Source organism: Podarcis cretensis (assembly GCF_951804945.1).
Source record: "Podarcis cretensis genome assembly, chromosome: 4".
NCBI classification, from domain to species: domain Eukaryota; kingdom Metazoa; phylum Chordata; class Lepidosauria; order Squamata; family Lacertidae; genus Podarcis; species Podarcis cretensis.
Window position 1 is genome coordinate 75,882,388 of NC_137173.1, and position 20,115 is coordinate 75,902,502.

A 20,115-nucleotide genomic window follows, 5' to 3' on the forward strand; every position below is an offset into this window, starting at 1 on the left:
TTAATAGACAAACTGCATGAAAAGGACAATAGTGACTTTGAATATGAATGGGAACACTTAATTCAAAGTTCTGCCATTGTTTAAACCAATGTTTTTCTTTCAGCATCACTCACTTCATTGTACTTAAGACTTCTCCCTCTTCCATTTCTCAGCTGCCTCATGTGTGAGAGAGAAAGAATGTGGAGCCCTCAAATATACCATAGTACCTTTCTGCAATGTATTCCCCCCCCCCCACTTCTGATATCATTTGTTGTTTTCAACATGAATTTCCAGATTCAGTGTGTAATGTAGAACGGATGTTTAACTAACAAGCAAACATCCATACAGTGGTGCCCCGCAAGACGAATGCCTCGCAAGACGGAAAACCCGCTAGACGAAAGGGTTTTCCGTTTTGGAGGTGCTTCGCAAAACGAATTTCCTATGGGCTTGCTTCGCAAGACGAAAATGTCTTGCGAGTTCCTGCGGTTTTTTTTTCCTCCCCCCTTTTTCTAAGCCGCTAAGCCACTTATCAGCTGAGCCGCTAAGCCGCTTAACAGCTGATCCGCTAAGCCATTTATCAGCTGATCCGCTAAGCCGCTTATCAGCTGAGCCGCTAAGCCGCTTATCAGCTGATCCTCTAATAGCGCTAAGCCGCTAATGGGCTTGCTTTGCAAGACGAAAAAACCGCAAGACGAAGAGACTCGCGGAACGGATTCTTTTCGTCTTGCAAGGCACCACTGTATATGTACAACATCTATCAACTGGACCCTTACCTGAATACGCTAACTGGCAGACTTGCTCTTAATATTCTATTCATCTTAAAGATACAGTAACATATATCAGCGTGGGGTATGTGCGCAAAGGGGTCTGCAGTATAGACGGATCAGGATGGAAATGGGGGTGGTCTGTGTTGGTTTCTGCTCTCTTTCACTGTGCAGCGAAGTGCTTGTCACGAGACAGGTGTTTACATTCCACAGTCAGTTGCTGTTGGGTTTTCCCACGGGAAAGGAGACTGGATGTGACGTACACTGGTTTCCTGTTTTTCACTGTTCTCAAGCTGTTCTCTCCGTGCTTTTGAGGAGAGAGGATGCTTTCTCTGCTCCGGCAGAGGCAAGATGTTTTTCTGTAATCTACCAGCTTTGAAGTGTAAATAAAGTAATATAGAGTATGTGGCACGTACTCCTCATCATCCCGCTGTGCTTGGGACACTGCAAATACAACAGTCTGTGTGCAGAGGTGCGTTGAGAAAAGTAAGGAGGAGGGTGAAGGGAAAAAGGAGTGAAGGGAAAATTGGGGGTGCAAAGGGGCTTGCAAAAAGGGGGGCAGTAGAAGGCGTAGGAATGGGGGCTGAACATGAAAGCCAGGATCATGACAGCATCTGAAGAATAGAAGGGGATGATGGCTTCATAACTGGGCAGAAAATGAAAAGGGTGCTTAGTAGTTGCAATGTGTGGAAGGAGGAAGATGCAGGAAGTTACCAGGGATGTGTGTGTGAAAATGGGTACAAAGCAGGGCTGTGGAACAGGAAAGTGACTTTAGAAAGTGGTTTGGGAAAGTGAAGAGTGATTTTAATAGTTGCATGGGAAGGCGGTTAATATGGAGAGAATGGCAGTGGGTTGGTGAGCAGTGGACGGAGACACAGCCCCTCAAATATGTCCATGTTTGTGGCCTTCAGTCCTCCTTCAGCCAGCCAGAGGTTTTCTGCTCCTTCAGAAGATTCCACCCCCTTCCCCTTTGCTGGCCTGCATCCTCAAAATCCACTTATGTGAAGCCTTTGGTTTAGCCCCCTGGTTACCATGCCACATTACAACTAAGTCTGTAATTGAGTCTTAAGTATGTGTACCCAAAATCACATTCTTTCCTGGTTTGTGTTAAAGTAAGTTCCATGTCAAATTTTTGATTGTAAGACCATGAGCACAGCCATAGCCATACATCGTGCTAGTGCTATATAAATAATACTTTATGCAGGACCAAAGGCTTGGGTATACCAGTGGACTTTTTTTTACTCCCCCTTAGATTATTAGATCAGCAACCCCTTGTCATATACTATGTAACACCGAGTTCCCTTAATTTCAGAAGTGGTTTGCTTTTTTTGGTGGGGGGTGGGGGAGGCTGCTGTTTGATAAACATAAGATGTATGGCCTTATATCCTAAATCTCAAATCCCTTAAATTATAAATCATTCTATACCATCTCTGCAATATATTGTACCAAACAGCATCTTTAGCTTATATTCATTGTAAGCCACACAAAGATTTGGCCCTATATATACTGATAAAAAATAAAATGTCTATTTGTCCTTATTAATAAATAAAGGCACAATAGTAGGACCACCTTTATCAACAATAAAAACAAATCTTTAAATAAAAGTTTAAAACAAAATGCAACCGCTTGTAGGCAGTTACACTGAGAGAGAGGTATAGGGATACTGATGTACTGAACCCACACTAGCAGGTGGCCATACTTTCATTAAAAGAAAAAAAGGGGGGGGCGGACGAAAGAAAGGTACACATCTAAGCAATTTCTCTGAAATTTCCACCCATGTATTTAGCCTTTGAGCAAAGTCAGAGCTGCGATTGATGAGTGAGTTGTTTGGATACCAGGCGACAGAAATAGGAAAAGGGATGGGGAAAACTGCAGTCTTTTAGGACCTCCATGGATTAATAATTATTTTATATATACCCTGGCCATCTGGTTGGTTTGCCGTAACCCTTGGAATATGTGTTGCTTTTTCCTAGCAACCAGGATGCATCTTTCCAGGGTGGTTGTACCCCCTAGAAGTTATATTTTGGGACCCTTCATCTGCAAAAAGAGAACATAGATTTGCACATGCAAGTTGCATGCAAGTTTGCATCCTCTTTTGCAAGTGGTCACTGGTCCCAGTCCAGATACAGTGTACTGGGCCCAGAAAATCCAGACACCCCTGCTAGTAGGAAAACGCTAGAAAGTATAATATAATAGAGGTCCTAAAGCCTTGAAAGTTGCAATGTATTTTATCTTTTTTTTTTATGAAACAAAAATACTAATCTCAGCATTCTTGTCAGTTCTTTATTATTATTTTATCCCTAAAGACTAGCACATTTACAGCATACATGGATTGGAAGAATTGACTATATAAAACAGTAATTATATGTTTATGGTATATTAATACTGCCCCAAAACAAATAAATAAAATAAACTTTTCAATGCACCAAGCTTGGCAAATACAACTGTGTTGAGACAAAAACAGTGCTCTATTTTACAATAGCTCTGCATACATAAATGAAACCCAAAAGGCAACTGTGCTGTGGGTGTTTTAATAGAACAGAGACAAACAGACTTAGCAGCAGTTTCTTTTATACCCCTTTAGTAGGTTTCATTTCTAAAATGTACTAAAAAAATTTAGTTAGAACTTCATGTTATAGTATTCCTTAAGAATGCCTTTTCTGTGCAATCTGTCACTCAAAACAATTAAATGAAGTTTCCTAATATGGATTTATGTTTTCAGAGTTTTCCATTTTTCATTAAGCTCTATTCAGTTTGTCCTCAATGGAATCCTATCTATGCATATGTCAAATTTTCTTTATAAAATATTACATGGACAAAGTTGTTCTACATATTGCAAACAACCCAAAGATAATCAGAATATTGAATCCCTTTCCTATAATTAATGCAGTACTATAGCTTGGTATCTTTAAAAAAGTGAGGGTTTCAAAGGACACATATGAGGAGTTTGGAAATTCTTCATATAAGTATTGCAATGCTATATAATGCATTTCTATCCACAGAGCCTCACCAAAGTGAATGAAACATTGTAAAAACAAACAATTTTCCGTAGTGTAATTCAAGTAGGCATGTAAAATAAAGGCTCACTGTTATTTAGAGGGGACATAGCTAAAAATAGCTAGAAATCTGATCCTGAACATTTATACTAGCCAATCTGGCCTAAAGTTTCAGCTTCCCTTTCCCATTAAAAGAATGGGGAAATACACCCTATGGCTCCAAGAGATGGCTGACAGTATTCTGTGTCTAAAAACATTGCTTGCCAAAGTTTTAGAGAATCATTAAATTACTGAAATCTTTTCAGTAGCCCTTCCTCCAAAGCTGAAAAATAATAACTTAAGTGTTTAAGTACATGATTAATATGTACAAAAAATACACTGAGTGGTGAACATAAAATAAATACAAAATAATGTACATTTATGCTATATCAGGATGAGTTTTCCCAATAGTACAATTTCAACATGGACCAAAAACGTTTACACTTGGTGCAGAGTTCCGAGGTTAAACATGTTACATAGCATTCATAACACTGAAACTGCAAACAAGGCTGAAACAGCAATAAAAGACTAGTTCACCAAAATCATGATTAGTGCAAAATCATGACTAGCACATGTAACAACACAGCTAAGCCATCAAACTGCAAAAAGCAAATAGTATAACAAATGTCTGTAGGCCTAGAATAAACAATTAAAACCTTTGCGAAATTAAAGTGCAAATATAAATAGCTGGGAGAAGTAACACAGAATTGGAAAATGTCCCATGTATACCGGTTTCTTATTTTGTGGAGAATAACTGAACCACATTTCCCATTTCCATTACAGGGCCCATGATCCTAAACATAGTTATTATAGATAAACACCACTAATTTCAGTAGACTTTAAAAGTACATTTACCAGTACATTTGCTTTTTGTACTGGTGCAATCAATTAATATTCATGAGTGTCTTTCTAAAGGGTAGTTTTGTTAATAGTGGCTTTTCACATGAGCATCTCCCATTGGAAGACAATAATTCTGAACCACAATTTAGCATTATGTGAACAAGCAGCAGTGTCTCTCTCAAACTGATACACTCCTATCTCCTCTTCCATGTGCTCCTCCTCCAGGGTAGCCCAAGGAGGAGAAGAGATGCATTAACTTCCTGTCTTAAAGTTTGAGGAGTAGCTTGGAAACTTCCACTTCCTGTCTTTAACGAGCAGCAGTTTATTGTTCTGTCCAAAAGGGATAAATGGTTAGCTTAAACTAAGATTTGTTGAGACAAGCCAGTACAGTGGTACCTCGAGTTACATACGCTTCAGGTTACAGACTCCGCTAACCCAGAAATATTACCTTGGGTTAAGAACTTTGCTTCAGGATGAGAACAGAAATCGTGCTCTGGCGGCGCGGCAGCAGCAGGAGGCCCCGTTAGCTTAAGTGGTGCTTCAGGTTAAGAACAGTTTCAGGTTAAGAATGGACCCCCAGAACGAATTAAGTACTTAACCTGAGGTACCACTGTATCATAAGCTATGATTTTGGCCAGACTTGTTTCAGTGAACCATAATTTAAACTAACTGTCTGTTCCTTTGGGGCATAACAATCATAGGAGCCGACTCCTAGGGTCTGAGGTCCCTCCCCCCCCAAAAAAAATAAAATATTTGAGGGGGCTGGGCCCTCCCAAAGTTGATGGGTATTGCCATTCAAATGGTGTGCATGTGCCATGTCACGTGATCAATTATGTGGATTTGCCTGGGCCCCCAATATTTTATTCAAGTTGGCACCCCTGATAACAATAAACTGCATCTGGTTTAAAAAGAAGTTCCCACTCCTCATCAGAGTTGTAATTACGGAGATGTGAGCCTAAAGCTCATTCACATAACACTGAACTATGGTTTAGTGTTACACCCATACCAGTTCAGTGCGTAGCCTTATCATCAATGAATTATGGGGTCATGAGAAACATTTGGCTTTTGTTTAAATCAATGATCTGAAAGTAGGAATCCCTTACGTACTTCATAGTTTTCATTACCTATGGGCTGTATTTAACTATTATGGGGAGTAGACTCACTGAAATTAATGGGTCTAAGTTAGTCATGGCCTTTAATATCAATGGGTTTACTCCTAGTAAAAGTTAAATATAATACAGTAAACATATTTGAAAGATTGAAGACAGAGAGGAAAGTAAGGAACCACCAATTCCAAATGGTTAAAGTGCATCTCATTCCGTCCTAGAACCAGGCTGTAAATCCAGCAGGCATACTTGGCAAAAGGCTTGCAAACATCGAACAGCTGCTTCCACAAGTGAAGTTGTATAATATCATCTTGTGCATGAAAAAGAGAGAGAGAGCGCACGCTTCTGAATATTTGTCTTCCACTGAATGGCATTGCTGTGTGCAGTAAGCTGATGGATATAAACAGAAAGAGGTGCAAACTGAAATAGGTTGGATGCCTCTGATGATGCAGATATGCAGAGGACTCAGCCTCCTTGGCACTTCAGAGGCCAAACCAGAATGCACTTTTGTATCTAATTTACAATGCCAGCCAGTTAAGAATGTGTACCTTGTCTTTTCAGGCCTCTGCCCAGAGCACTAATAGTCACATTAACTATTTTGACATGTGCAACTCTCTCTTCCTTGAGCCTACTTTTCAAAGGTATAGAACTGTAAAATTTCTAAAGACAACTGAAAGAATCATGGGTCCAGTCCAGTTTTTGATCTGGGCTTTGTGTCAATTCCTGATGCTGTATAGTACACACCACTTATATGATAGTGTCCTACATAAAGGAAAACATTTTAAGGTCCTGGCATTTATATTACTGTGCTGCACTGTCTTAAGTTTTAGCTTCTGCATAACAATGCTGCTTGTAACTTTTCAAACTGCCTCACATCCAATTCATTTACTATTTACAAAGTCTGAGGTTTTTAAAAAAAGTATTATATGAAAGTCTTAATCTCAAATCAAATCAGTATAAAAAGATGTGTGAAACAGCTGCCTAAACGTCATTCATAAAATCATCAACAGTCCAGGAATTACCTTTCTTATTTAGGCATATAAGTAAGAAATCAATGGAACAGACATCTTACATACACTGATGGCTAGTTACATGAGCAGACGGTCATCACATTTTCATGTTATAAGGGGTCAGTAAATAATATTTTTCCTATGGAATCCAAATTAATAAAAGTACATGCTTGGTATTAACTAGTGAAACGTACAAAAAATTGTTTCTGACATTGTTGTCAAAGTTCATATACTAAAATTGAGTGTATCCACATTTCTTTTTAACGGAACAACTAATTACAGGACAGAGTAATCTTATGATTCAACTTTTCCATAAGTTCCTTCAGGAGGCCTGTAATACTTGGGGAAAGCCTTCAGCTGCAGGGAATTAAATGCATACTTGCGACATCCAACATTCTTCATTGTATTTTCTCTTCGACAACCCTCACTGGGAAAGAGAGACAAGCACAAAAAATGACAGCAGTAAAAACAAAAACAAAATGAACAATTATTTTAGACAGTAATGAGGTGAACTAGTTAGTTCATAGCATTGAAATACTTGAACAGGTGCTTGAATAATTTGCCATTGCAAATTTAAAAGCAGTGGATCACTAAACAGTGCAGCTATGAGGCACGTGAAATAGAAACATGCAGTGTCTAGTTGCTAAACTTGCAATTCTAAAAAGCAATAGTGTAACTAGTTGCAATACAACTGATCTCTGCAATGTTCCAAAGTATTTCATGGCACATATGCTGTGCAGTAATAAATGCTTTTCAACAACAACTATTTCCTGCATATCAGTTTAGCAAAGGCTTTGCTCAAGGTTACCATGACTAGATAATTTGCTATGCACAGTAGGACCGGTTGGGGGAGAGGAACTTAACCAACTAATACTAATACAATCACAATCCTTAAAAGTTTAGTACTGTTTAATTGCTTGAAAAAATATTTCATGTACAGCCACCAACCATATGCTAGAAAGCCATCAATATTTAGGAGTGCAACCTTCCCTCATATTTACCTACTGCAGGTTTAACCTAGGAAATTACCTATTGCAGGTTAACCTAAGAAATCTATAGTGGCCTGTGGGCTTGTGCATTCCCTTCCATTTCACCATGATTTAATGTTATGTATGCACTTGTGCTAACCAAATTTCTTCTCACCTAGGATTGGAAACCATCTGCAAACTGTAGTTATAATGGGAGTCCAGCTTAGCACATAACAATAAACCATGGTAAAAGGGAGAAGTGGGGATTTGCATGTGAAATTGTAGGAGACGATGGGGTCAATAATTCTGCTGACCTGCTCCTTAGCTATGGTTTAAAGTGGCAGAATAAAATCTATACTGGGCTGTTGGGGAACAGTCCTCTTTTGGTGTGAAAATCATTGCTACAATAGGCTAACTTAACATTTACACTCAGGTTTTGAACTCTATTGCATTTCAATACAATATTTCTGAAATCTATTTAAAAGGCCATTATTTTTTATGAAACTGAAAGTGCTGAAAAACAGCTATGTAAGGAAGCACATCATTTTGGTACACATGAATTAACTTAGACCATCAAAAGAGAACTTTCTTTGGTTCCTTTGAATATAGAAGATAACAATGGAAAATGAAAATGGTTTCATGCTAGAGCATAAGTGTTAAACAAGGCACACAAACATAGGACTGATATATAATTATATTTTAAACAATTAAGGACAGCAACATTTAATATGCCCCTTGTTAAACTACAGCAGCATTGTTTCCAAGGTGGTGAGATTTTGAATTATAATAATTTATTCCACTATCAACATAAGGCAAGACCCAGACAAACAAGCTCTTTTGAAGTTCTGTTGATTTCAGTGGGCATATTAACAGCTGTTTAACTTTCATACTGAAATCTACTCTATGGATTGTGCACACCTTGATATGAAACTGGGATTAACTGATTTCATTAACTCAATTGTCATTGTATAATACACATTTTTATATGGCTTAATTTCACAAGTAAATGATTTTATTGTCCTTCCTTTAAAACAATGCATTGGGACTCTGAAGTACTTATTTTATAGGTAAAGGTAAAGGGACCCCTGACCATTAGGTCCAGTTGCGGACGACTCTGGGGTTGCGGCGCTCATCTCGCTTTACTGGCCGAGGGAGCCGGCATACAGCTTCCAGGACATGTGACCAGGATGATTAAGCCGCTTCTGGCAAACCAGAGCAGTGCACGGAAATGTTGTTGACCTTCCCGCCAGAGCAGTACCTATTTATCTACTTGCACTGTGTGCTTTCGAACTGCTAGGTTGGCGGCAGCAGGGACTGAGCAACGGGAGCTCACCCCATCGCGGGGATTTGAACTGCCAACCTTCCGATCGGCAAGCCCTAGGCTCTGTGGTTTAACCCACAGCGTCACACTATCTGTAGTGACTTTAATTTATACTTGAGTGTCACTTTGATTCATTTAAAAGCACAAAAGTATTCTAGGGTGTTAAATTTGTGGCAACAATTTGCACACATTTTGATTTAGCAGTCTTGCAGAGGGAGGGTATGTATAGATAGTCTGATTTTGTGCACCCAGCTTACTCTGTGTACACTGATTGAGGATGTGTTTACTATCTGAAACTCATTTGGTACCATCCTGAGCTCTTGTGGATTCACAAAGCTCTGCATATTTAAGAGCTACCCCATTATCTTCAGTGCTGCAGAAGGAGAAGGCAGGATAGCTAAGTCTTACAAATATTGACTAGCCCACCCCTGCCTATGTTGATCATTTGTGACACACTGACAGCCTACAAGAAAAAAAAGCAAAACTGCATACTTGCCTGGTTGTAGTCAGCCTAACGACTGGCTACTTACCAAGGGGTGTGTGTGTGTGTTTTCAAATTATGGCTTCTGGGAAACCCATATGACCCAGATAGGCATTTTTGACCCTATGCGTGTTTTTTTATTCTTGTTTGAGAGGCAAGACTCAATGCATGCAATGACAAGTTACAATGTATGTATGAAGCATTCCTCTGACAAGAAAGGCTTTAATGCTGCCGTGCGGTATGCTTACATTTCAGGGGGGTGGGGTGGATAATTATCTTGCAATACATTCCTCACAAGACCTGTGGTTATATTGCCTGAGTAGTGTGGCTGCTGCTTCTGAGCAGATGAAACCTGCAACTGTAGAAACATTCTACAGTAATGTCTGTATAAAGCAGTCTCATGCATCAGGAGTATTTCCCACACCAACATCACTGGGTTGCATCCAATTTTCATCCTCCTCAGACTAGATCCACTGAAATTAGTAGATATGTCTACTTTAGGTCCATTAATTTCAACAAGTCTACTCTGAGTACATAAGAAGTGATTTTGATGTAGTGTGAAATAATGATGCCTGTTTACCCCAAGTCACATGACTGCTTCCTACAAATGTTACTGGAGCCAGGACAGGATTGAGCTGCAGGAGCAGTAGCTCTCATGCTACTCTGGTAACATACAAACAGTCCATAATCAAGGCTACATCTGCTTCTTATACTAGTTGTCAAAATAAATGCAGTCGAGACAACATCTTTGTACCAGTGGGACATAGCACAATGGAACATGACAGTTAGAATTTGTCTCTAAGCCTACTTAACTCCTTTTAAAATCTCAAATTTACAATGGCAGTCACATGCCTGTGGAATGGACTGCCACTAGGGCAGTGGGGTTTCATCTTCCTAACGATCCCATGCACCCCCCAAATCTGCTCTAGAGGTTCATAGACCTTCTGAAGCAGAATTGGGGAGGGAATGGCAAGTGGAAGAGAAGGGGAATTCCGTTTGCGCAATGTTGGCTGTTGCCTTATACAGTGGTGCCCCGCAAGACGAACGCCTCGCAAGACGGAAAACCCGCTAGACGAAAGGGTTTTCCGTTTTGGAGGCGCTTCGCTAAACGAATTTTTCTATAGGGTTGCTTCGCAAGACGAAAAAATCTTGCGAGTTCCCGCGGGGGTTTTTTCGCTTTCCCCCCCCTTTTCTAAGCCGCTAAGCTGCTTATCAGCTGTTCCGCTGATAAGCCGCCTCTCAGCTGATCGCTAAAAGCCGCTAGACCGCTAATAGCGCTAATCCGCTAAGCCGTCAATGGGCTTGCTTCGCAAGACGAAAAACCGCTAGACGAAGAGAATCGCGGAACGGATTAATTTCGTCTTGCGAGGCACCACTGTACTTAAATTAATCCACAAAATTATAACTTTAATATGTCTATACAAGCTTTCTGAACGCTGATATGTGCATATTTGAACAATTAAATGTCATAACTGTAGCAATTAAGCATAATTCTCTGTTGTCCACTAAATATTAGAGTAATTTTCTGGGAACAGTTACTCAATTATGTTAGCATCTTTTAACTATTTTAAGTTTATTTCATCTCTTCTAACTAAAACGTTAACCATTAGCTGAAATATCTCATTAGTGCATCTTTTATGGCAATATTTAATGTCAAGATTAATTTACATATGATCGCATTCACATATACTATAAAAATATTTTCCCGGAGATTTAAATAGAATTACAGATTATTTGTAAGCTATTCTTTGCTACCCACTCTTCCCTTTTTGATACATTAAAAAAGTAGATATAGAAATAAACTGAAAGTACGGAATATTGCATGCGGTACACTGCAGTTCAAGTTGGTTCTTTTTTTAAAGTTGGTATAATTTGCTGCAACAGATTTAACTTGGGGGGGGGGGACAAGTACATGATTCTAAGCATGGATCGCTATAATTATTTAGAGCAACCTTCACCAAGCTGGTGCCCTCTCCAGATGTTTTGGACTACAACTTCCATCAGCCCCCAACGAGCATGCTGGCAAGGGATGGTGAAACTGTAGTCCCAAAACATCTGGAGGGCACCAAGTTGGCAAAGGCTGCTTTAGAGGCTATGCCTAGAAATCAAAGTAGTAAGGTGCTGAACATATTTGTTTAGCTAAACCTGTTACAAACCATCACTTTGCTTCTTCGCATATCACATAAATATGAAACGCAAGATTGACACACTTTAAGAATATACAAAAAAGATACAAATTCTTTTCTCTGGAATACAAGTTCCTTTCTCTGGAATACATGGAACATGTGAAACAAAACTGTGTGTATCTACAGAGAGAGAAAGTAAAGAGACTCCGGATTTGGATGCCTGAAAAATATTTGGTAAGAGAAACTAATCTTCAGGTTGGGTAAAATACCGAGGTAACAGGGCCGCTGTCAGACTATGTTACAAGCACTGAAAGCGTTAACAATTTAAACGTTCGATACAATTCCTTTTCATAAAATAATCTGATGTGTATTTACAAGTTTAGTACAATAGAAACACAAAATTGTAAGGCATAATAATAATTATTATTCTTGGCAGATGATGCTATGAGACATTCTTTGACAAATAGGTACCAGGTGGCAATAAATATTCTGGCACTTCATTGAAATTTTTGCTTCTGTTTGCTTTTAAACTCATCTTCACTTGCAACGTAATTTAGCCACCAAGTAGGCAATGCTCAGAAATAGCCACACAATCAGTAAATTGGGGCTTAGAGCTAGTAAAGGAATAGAGTAGAGAAGATTGGGGTCTAGCCTGAAATCCCGGATGGGCACCAGGCCACACAAGTTCTTCTGCGTGACTACCTCCCGTGTTCCAATACTGTGAAAAGGAAGAAGTTCGGGGAGAAAGGAAAGTAAAGAAAGAAACACACACAGACATGCAATGGTCGTACCAAAAGGAAATAAAAGTGGCAAAATAAAACAGAATCAAATCAAGAAGAGGAGAAAAAGAAACATCAAAGAAGCCACAACAGAAAATAGAACGTGTTAGGTTAAAGAATAGGGAGGTGTGCCAATTTTAAATCATAATAATAATAATAATAAAAGGCACAATTACAGAATAAAGGAGAGAGAAAGAGAATAAAAAGAGAAAATAAGAAAGAATACTGTAATCTACTGAAAATAAATACATGTAGGTTGAACAAGAATGGTTTTCCATGTTCATTTTCTCATTTGGCCAAGCAATGTTTCCATGCTGCTCTGCCATGCTTCCACATGCTGCAAAGGAAGGGAGCTCTGAAAAGCAAAACTGAACATGAATAACCATTATAGCATTTGACCCTTTCAAAAATTCTTCAATGTGAGTTGTACCATATTAGTTCAATAACCTAGCTATTAAAGGCATCAGTGTTAAAAATTACTTAGCTCCAAAGTAGGTTAGTTAAAAAAATGATTTTTACAAAGCCATCAAACAAACAAAAATCCACCATAATGAGCCAGGCAAATTGGCCTCCTACTCAGTGAACAACACCAGCGCAAGGCTGGTTCAGGGAAGGTGGCATAAGCAGCACCCCACCCTGATGCACCCCGGACAATCACCCTGGAAAGCCCCCTCATGCTATGCCCCTGACTACCTCTGTCCAATTTCTGAGGATTCCTCCTTCCACCTCAGTCCCCTGCACCACAGCATATCAACCCTTATGTGAAGCTCTTCATGGGGCTCTTGAAGGAAGGATGGGAGTGGGGTGATAACCTTCCAATTTACAACCTTCTCCCAGCAACTCTGGGTCCAACCCTAATGATGTTGTTTTCCTAAATGTTAAATGCACTTAACATAAATGGCATGGCTTTTCTCTCCCAAACCAGAAGTGGGTAAACAGGTGCATTCAATTAGACTTTAAAATGATGAACAATGACTATATTGAACCCACTTTTATTAAAAATGTCTAGAACTATTAAAAATGTAGTTAGTATTATCAGAAGGACACCAATTAAATATTATGAATGAGGCAGGGAATACATTTGAGCATATATATTTCTAGCTCTTTCTCTCTTATATATGTTAATGTTTTCATAACCAGGATGCTGGTTTAATCATAGTCCAGGTTTAAGGTGATTCCCCTTTATGGAATCATATGCTTTACATAAAAGACTCCATGGCAAATTCAGAAAGCAATATTGCTGAAGTAAAAAGGTAACATAAAAAGTAGACCATTGAAGATTTAGAAAGGATCAAATAGCAAAAACATACAGAAAGGATAAGAGAATTGAACACTTTTGAGAATTTGGTGAGAAGACACACAGTACAGTACATTCAGCGAAAGTGAATGTTGAGAACAGGACTCTACGATAGTGCTGAAAACACCAATAAAGACTAAAACTGGATTTCTTATCCTTTCTTTTTTGGTATGTAAAATTGGAGCTTTCGAGTAGTGCTTGAAACAATGTATTGAACAGTAAACAGATTCCTTACATTTTAAAAACAATAGAATTTCCAAATATGTCTGCAGCTTCAGAAAACAGGGGTTAAACTGATATGACCACAGAACATTGACAGGTTGTGATGGGTTCTGATTGCTGCATCATGAAACATTCAAAATGACAATTTGCTGAAGAAGCAAACTGTATTGCTTGAGGAATAAGCATAGCAAAACAATGCAACCTGCAGATGTGTATCCTTCACAGAACAGGTAAACCATACAGATCACCTCTAAGCAAAAATGGCAAGACGACAACTGAGGCAATCCTACAATTACAAAGCTTTCAAATTGGTAGAGCAGAAAAGACTGCATGCTGTGCAATACTTTTCTTTACATCTCAATTATTCAATAAACTGCTGAAAACTATACAAAGTATTTTCCTCTTTTAGCAGATTTTTTAAAATATACACATACAAATATGACAGCTCTCTTTATATCAAAAAATACTGAGTGAGGTCAAAAGTACTTCAGAAAACTGTAGGCTGTGCAATTTATCTTTCTTGATAGTTATATTTGTTATATAACTATCCCCATCAAAGATGGTTGAAAACCACTCATCTGCAGTTTACATGGCTCCAGGGTTAGGAACAAGAGGCCAGCGAGCAGACGGTCCTTACCTTCTCATGCATTCCAGGGCTTGTGTGAAGACCTGTGGAGCCATTCCATGTTCATGCTGCAATATTAGACACTGCTCTAGAGTCACTGACATGGCAGTCCTGTCCTTGGCACTTTTACAGCTTGTAAACCGAACACCATTGAGTCTGCGGCAAATCTAGAAAAGGACACTATCTATTAGCTTCATTGTAATGCTTCAGTGTAGGGGACGCAGGTGGCGCTGTGGGTTAAAGCCTCAGCGCCTAGGACTTGCCGATCGAAAGGTCGGCGGTTCGAATCCCTGCGGCGGGGTGCGCTCCCGCTGCTCGGTCCCAGCGCCTGCCAACCTAGCAGTTCGAAAGCACCTCCGGGTGCAAGTAGATAAATAGGGACCGCTTACCAGCGGGAAGGTAAACGGCGTTTCCGTGTGCGGCTCTGGCTCTGGCTCTGGCCAGAGCAGCGATGTCACGCTGGCCACGTGACCCGGAAGTGTCTCCGGACAGCGCTGGCCCCTGGCCTCTTAAGTGAGATGGGCGCACAACCCCAGAGTCTGTCAAGACTGGCCCGTACGGGCAGGGGTACCTTTACCTTTACCTTTAATGCTTCAGTGTAATGTAATATCCCCACATTTGGGAGCAATAAGGGGACCCAAGGCTGGGAAAGGTTGCCTTTAGACGGTGAAGGGGACCATGTGGCCCTCCAGTTATTATTGGGCTAAAACTCCCATTAGCCTCAGCCACCATGGGCATTGGTCAAGAATGACCAATTCACTATACACCTTTAGGTGCCAGGCAAAAATGTTCCTCTTCAATCAGGCCTTTGGCTGATTGACATTCAATGCCCTTGTAAAATGTGTTGGTGGGATTATTAAATTGTTTTTATTTTGATAGTGTATTTCATGTTTTTATGTTGTGATTTTATCCTGTCAGCTGCCCTGAGACAAATTTTAATAATAATAATGAAGAAACACTAGTCCAGCAACTTCGAAAGAATCACAGATACCCCATTTCAGCATTAGGTGGGCTATATACCAGCAGGTGAAGAGAAAACAAAGTGGCATTTACTAGTACAGTGGTGCCTCACAAGACGAAATTAATCCGTTTCGTGAGGCTCTTCGTATAGCAGTTTTTTCGTCTTGCGAAGCAAGCCCATTGACAGCTTAGCGGATTAGCGTTATTAGCGGTTTAGCGGCTTTTAGCGATCAGCTGTTAAGCGGCTTATCAGCTGATAAGCGGCTTAGCGGCTTAGGAAAAGGGGGAAAAGACCTGCAGGAACTCACAAGACATTTTCGTCTTGCGAAGCAAGCCCATAGGGAAATTCATTTTGCGAAGTGCCTCCAAAACGGAAAACCCTTTCGTCTAGCGGGTTTTCCGTCTTGCGAGGCGTTCGTCTTGCGGGGCACCACTGTATCTCAGTGCTGTAAATGAATTTTGGAGGTTGTCCACCTCTGCTCATTTTGCCTGGATGTTTCTGTCCTCTTATCCTACTGCAATGGCACACTGACAAATACATATCACATAGCAAACATGGTGGTACACAGCAGATTCTGCCAGTAGGCATGGGTTTTCATGGCCATGCACCCTGGGAAGGAAAGCGATCAGCCTTTGCAAGGACAATGGACTTAGTAAGGCTACAAACCATCCCATCCTCCAAATGAGCAACATGTAACTCCCTTCCCCATTCAACATCCTTGGAGACCTGACCCATCTTCCTGGACAAGCCACCAACCTTACTCCATGCTGCACAGCAAGCCAGCAGTAGCTCATAAGGGGTGGGCAGAGGCAGTGGTGTCATTACAGCAGGGCAGTTAAAAGGTAAACATGGTGACCTGCACAAACATCACATATCCATCAAATGTTCGTAGAATAAGAATAATAAATACCTCAGCAGCTTGCCAAAGAATATCAACATTCTTATTTTTCCTTGCATGTACATTCTGTCCAAGAAACCGTAACAGTTCAGGCAGGCACGTTTGACTACGAGATCGAGGTAGACCTTAAATGAAATAAAGAAAGTGTAAGCATTCCCCATTCTCTGTGGTCAGACATGAGAGAAAGGTTTATCAGCACATGCAGATTTATTCAGGCTGAACTATACATTTGATCCCTTTCTCCTATTTTCATGCAGTACCTTAGAAATTTTGTAGAAATGAGCACCCTGAGCTAAATTTGTGTCTGAACAGTGGGGCCACATGGCATTTTGTACCCCAGGAATTTAGAATCTGTATGCTAATCTGGGAAACTAGATCAAGAAACTGTCCACAGGTCACATATTAAAAATTGTCATTTGTTTCAGTTAGGGCTACACTATGTGATCAGCTAAAAAATCTGTTGAATTAACTAAAAAGCACCCCTAATTAATCAGTCAGCAGATTTTTTTTTTCAAAAACAGATTTTTAATGCAAGTACTTAGGAAAACTGCAAACAGCAAGCACCTTTTATAAGTTGCCTGCCACAATGCTGCTTGGTTCAGAAGTATTGTTTCACCCGCATGCAAATTTATATTGAAAGACTAAGCTTCATATGATAACTGATCACCATTTCCTTAGAAAGCAATCCTATAGACCCTGGAAGAGTTTCAGGAGAGAGCAGATCTGTCTCTCCTTCAGTAAAGAGGGAGGGTCACAGGCAGAGAAGATCATCTGCCCTTGCGAGTCTCTCCATTGTGGATCAATGGGAAGGGGTGGGGGAAAAGACACCAAGCTGACAAGGAAGAAAAACACCAGAAAGAGCCACTCTACCATCTTCTGTGCTGCTGGCACAAGCCCAGTAAGGCTTTGGCTCTGGCAGTTTCTCCTCCTGGAATTTATACTTCCCAGTCCATCTGCCCTTCTCCCTTTGGAACGGTCTATTAATTGCTGAATACCAATTGCCAGAATTGACAGGAGGAGAGAGTGCTCTTGTGCTCAGGTCCTCCTTGTGGGTTTTCCACAGGCATCTGGTTGGCCACCATGAGAACAAGATGCTGGACTAGCTGGGCCACTGGCCGGATCCAACAGCCTCTTTTGGAGGAGTAGCCAAGAGGGAATGGGGCCTTTGGGCCAAAAAACAGATCCACACCCCTTTGGTTCTATTTTAAACAGCAACTATATTCCTTTGCTATAACTAACTCAATGGTAGAATCTAGAAAACATACCTGTACTTGGTCCTGCTAATAACAATTCAACCTCAGTTGTCTCAGCTTCTTCTCTTAATTGGCTCTTGGGACATGACCTCACTTGAATATATTGAAAAACCATCTCATTTCACTCTTATCTGCTCTTTCATTGCAAGACAGCTATATTATTCTCTATTAAGGTGCTCCCAGGTGGACCTTTATGGTGGAACCAATACCACTTGTGCACACAAGTTCTTCACACACCCCATATTACATAATCGTAATCAAAATGCCAGTGTCATATTTTTATACAGTTAATCATAATTTCCTCTTACTGTGGAAGAACCCTTAAATAAAAATATCAATTACGCATTCACTATCACTGGTCATGTGAAAGTTTGTTAGTACTTTCTTCGGGTGGATGATTTGTAACGTGCATCAGTGGGTACTCCCTGTTGCCACACCCCTACTCCCATTTGCTCCTCAGCTGGACCTATTTTGTTTCTGGCAGTTCTGGCAGGAGGCCTGTTTCCACTGATTACTACATGCTGAAGGCATGTAGGAATTTCAACAACCTAGGTGGGTAGAGCTAGCATCTCAATATGTGTAGCTGATCACCTAGGAGACACCTACGTACATCATGACTTCTTTAAAAATAATAATATGGATGTTTTCCACAAGATCTCTATCAGAATTTCAGTACAGCTAAATAGCTATTTTGCACAAAACCTCTGTATTGGGGTTTTTCTGTAGGGAAATGGGTGTTGCCCCCCACAAAGTCACAAGCCACCATCTTGCTCATTGTGAATCATGATAACTAGGGCCTGGTACTGATGGCTCAATCCTCCTTTACTGTGCTTGCCACACACATATCTTGACTATTATATAATATTCCCCCATTTAATTTTGGTTCCCCCCCCTTTCTTTTCAAATTTGAATGTCCAATTGAATCTTATTAATTACCAATATGTGATTGCTCTCCATGATATAATTTAAGTTCAGGGACAGAAAAATACTAAATTCTCTTACGGGTTTATCAGACGATGACTGCCAAATTGCTTCTGTATACTCACATTTTAAACAGAATCTTATAACTCAGTTTTCATCATGCTAATTTTATACTCCAGTACTTCTACTTTAATATATATATATATATATATATATATATATATATATATATATATATATATATATATATATAATGATCATTCTGTTGAGCAAATTGGTTCTGTTATACTAGGCATAATATTATCTGTGCAGATTGTGTTGCATCCGCTTCATGTTGCATCTTTTTGCGTTACGTCCTGCTGCAACCCGGAAGTACCGGAACGGGTTACTTCCGGGTTTTGCCGCATGCGCAAAAGCACTAAATTGCTCCACGCACTTGCGCAGACACAGCACTTCGAGTTGTGAGCATTTCACGTTATGAACGGGCTTCCGGAACGGATCCTGTCCGTAACACGAGGTACCACTGTACTACTGCCAGGCTAAAAATGAAGATGACAAAAAGTGTTAAATATAAAAGGCCTAACTGTCTCTCTTCAAAAGTATATCTATATAAAAATGTCCTTTTACTTACTTACTTACTTACTTACTTACTTACTTATTTATTTAGCCTTTGCATCTTTATAGGAAAGTCATGATCTAATGGCCAAATTTATCTCCAATGTAATTTCCTCCAAACTGTGTCACTTTGTCAGATACTTTTGAGAATCTAAAAAGGACAACTGCTCTCATTGGAGCGGGGAGGGCTGATTTTACATTCCCCATAGATCAGTGAGTCACCGGGGAGAGGCTGTTGAGAGGAAAGCAGCGGGTGGCAGTTGTGTGAGAGTTTGCACTCCTTGTCACCATGTTCCTTTTGTTCTTAAAATCATCTCCTGCCCCAACCCTTCATTTTATCTATGATTGGTTTATGGATTACTACAGTGAGTGACTGTGGCCATTGTTTAACTTAAATTTAAGCATATTAGATATGAATATTTCTTAGGCACACTTACAGTCTTCAGGCAAAACTTCTTTGAACTGCTCGAAGTAGGAATTCAACCGCACTAAGCTTTCCATGTTAATCACTTCTTGTAAAGAGGTGTCTCCAAACCTTTAAAAATCAAAGAAGCCACCTTAGCACAAATAAGGTTTTTCTCTCTCATTCACACACATCGTTTCCAAACAAAGAAAGCTAGGAGAACAGCTTCAAGATTTAATGCTGAAAATGTTATTGTAAGACTCACCTTAAACATTTGACAGACAGTGTGTAAACTACAAATGATCACTCAAATTTAGGTACTAATGAAGAGGGGTGATAGGACTAAATTATCAAGGGAACAGCTGATCAACTTAACAACTTACAGCTACTTTCGCATAAACCAGGCATGTCCAGAGTCCATTTTGGGGGCCTAATTCAACCTAATTTGGCCCTCACGCATGTTCAGATCATCAAATCTGGCCCTCTTTGAAAAAAGTTTGGGCACCCCTGG

General features: G+C 40.0%; 1 protein-coding gene and 1 long non-coding RNA gene across 20 annotated transcripts in view; one reads left to right on the top strand and one right to left on the bottom strand.

Moving 5' to 3' along the window:
- The window catches only part of LOC307214325, a 34,389-nt gene that overhangs the window by 7,384 nt on the left and 6,890 nt on the right, over nt 1–20,115 (top strand). The gene's annotated exons all lie outside the window — the stretch shown is intronic.
- Nucleotides 3,986–20,115, bottom strand: part of INPP4A (inositol polyphosphate-4-phosphatase type I A) — a 102,452-nt gene continuing 86,322 nt past the window's right edge. For 7 of the 18 annotated variants that reach the window (XM_079972525.1, XM_079972524.1, XM_079972537.1 and 4 more), the window contains 4 exons: nt 19,639–19,736; nt 16,425–16,537; nt 14,566–14,720; nt 3,986–7,161 (listed from right to left, as the gene is read on the bottom strand). In XM_079972525.1, the coding sequence (XP_079828651.1) occupies nt 7,029–7,161; nt 14,566–14,720; nt 16,425–16,537; nt 19,639–19,736 (499 nt within the window). In that variant the 3' untranslated portion in view covers nt 3,986–7,028. Of the gene's footprint in view, nt 7,162–11,727; nt 12,349–14,565; nt 14,721–16,424; nt 16,538–17,677; nt 17,759–19,638; nt 19,737–20,115 lie in introns of those variants that run through there. The other 11 variants (XM_079972533.1, XM_079972535.1, XM_079972531.1 and 8 more) reach the window with 3 other exon arrangements.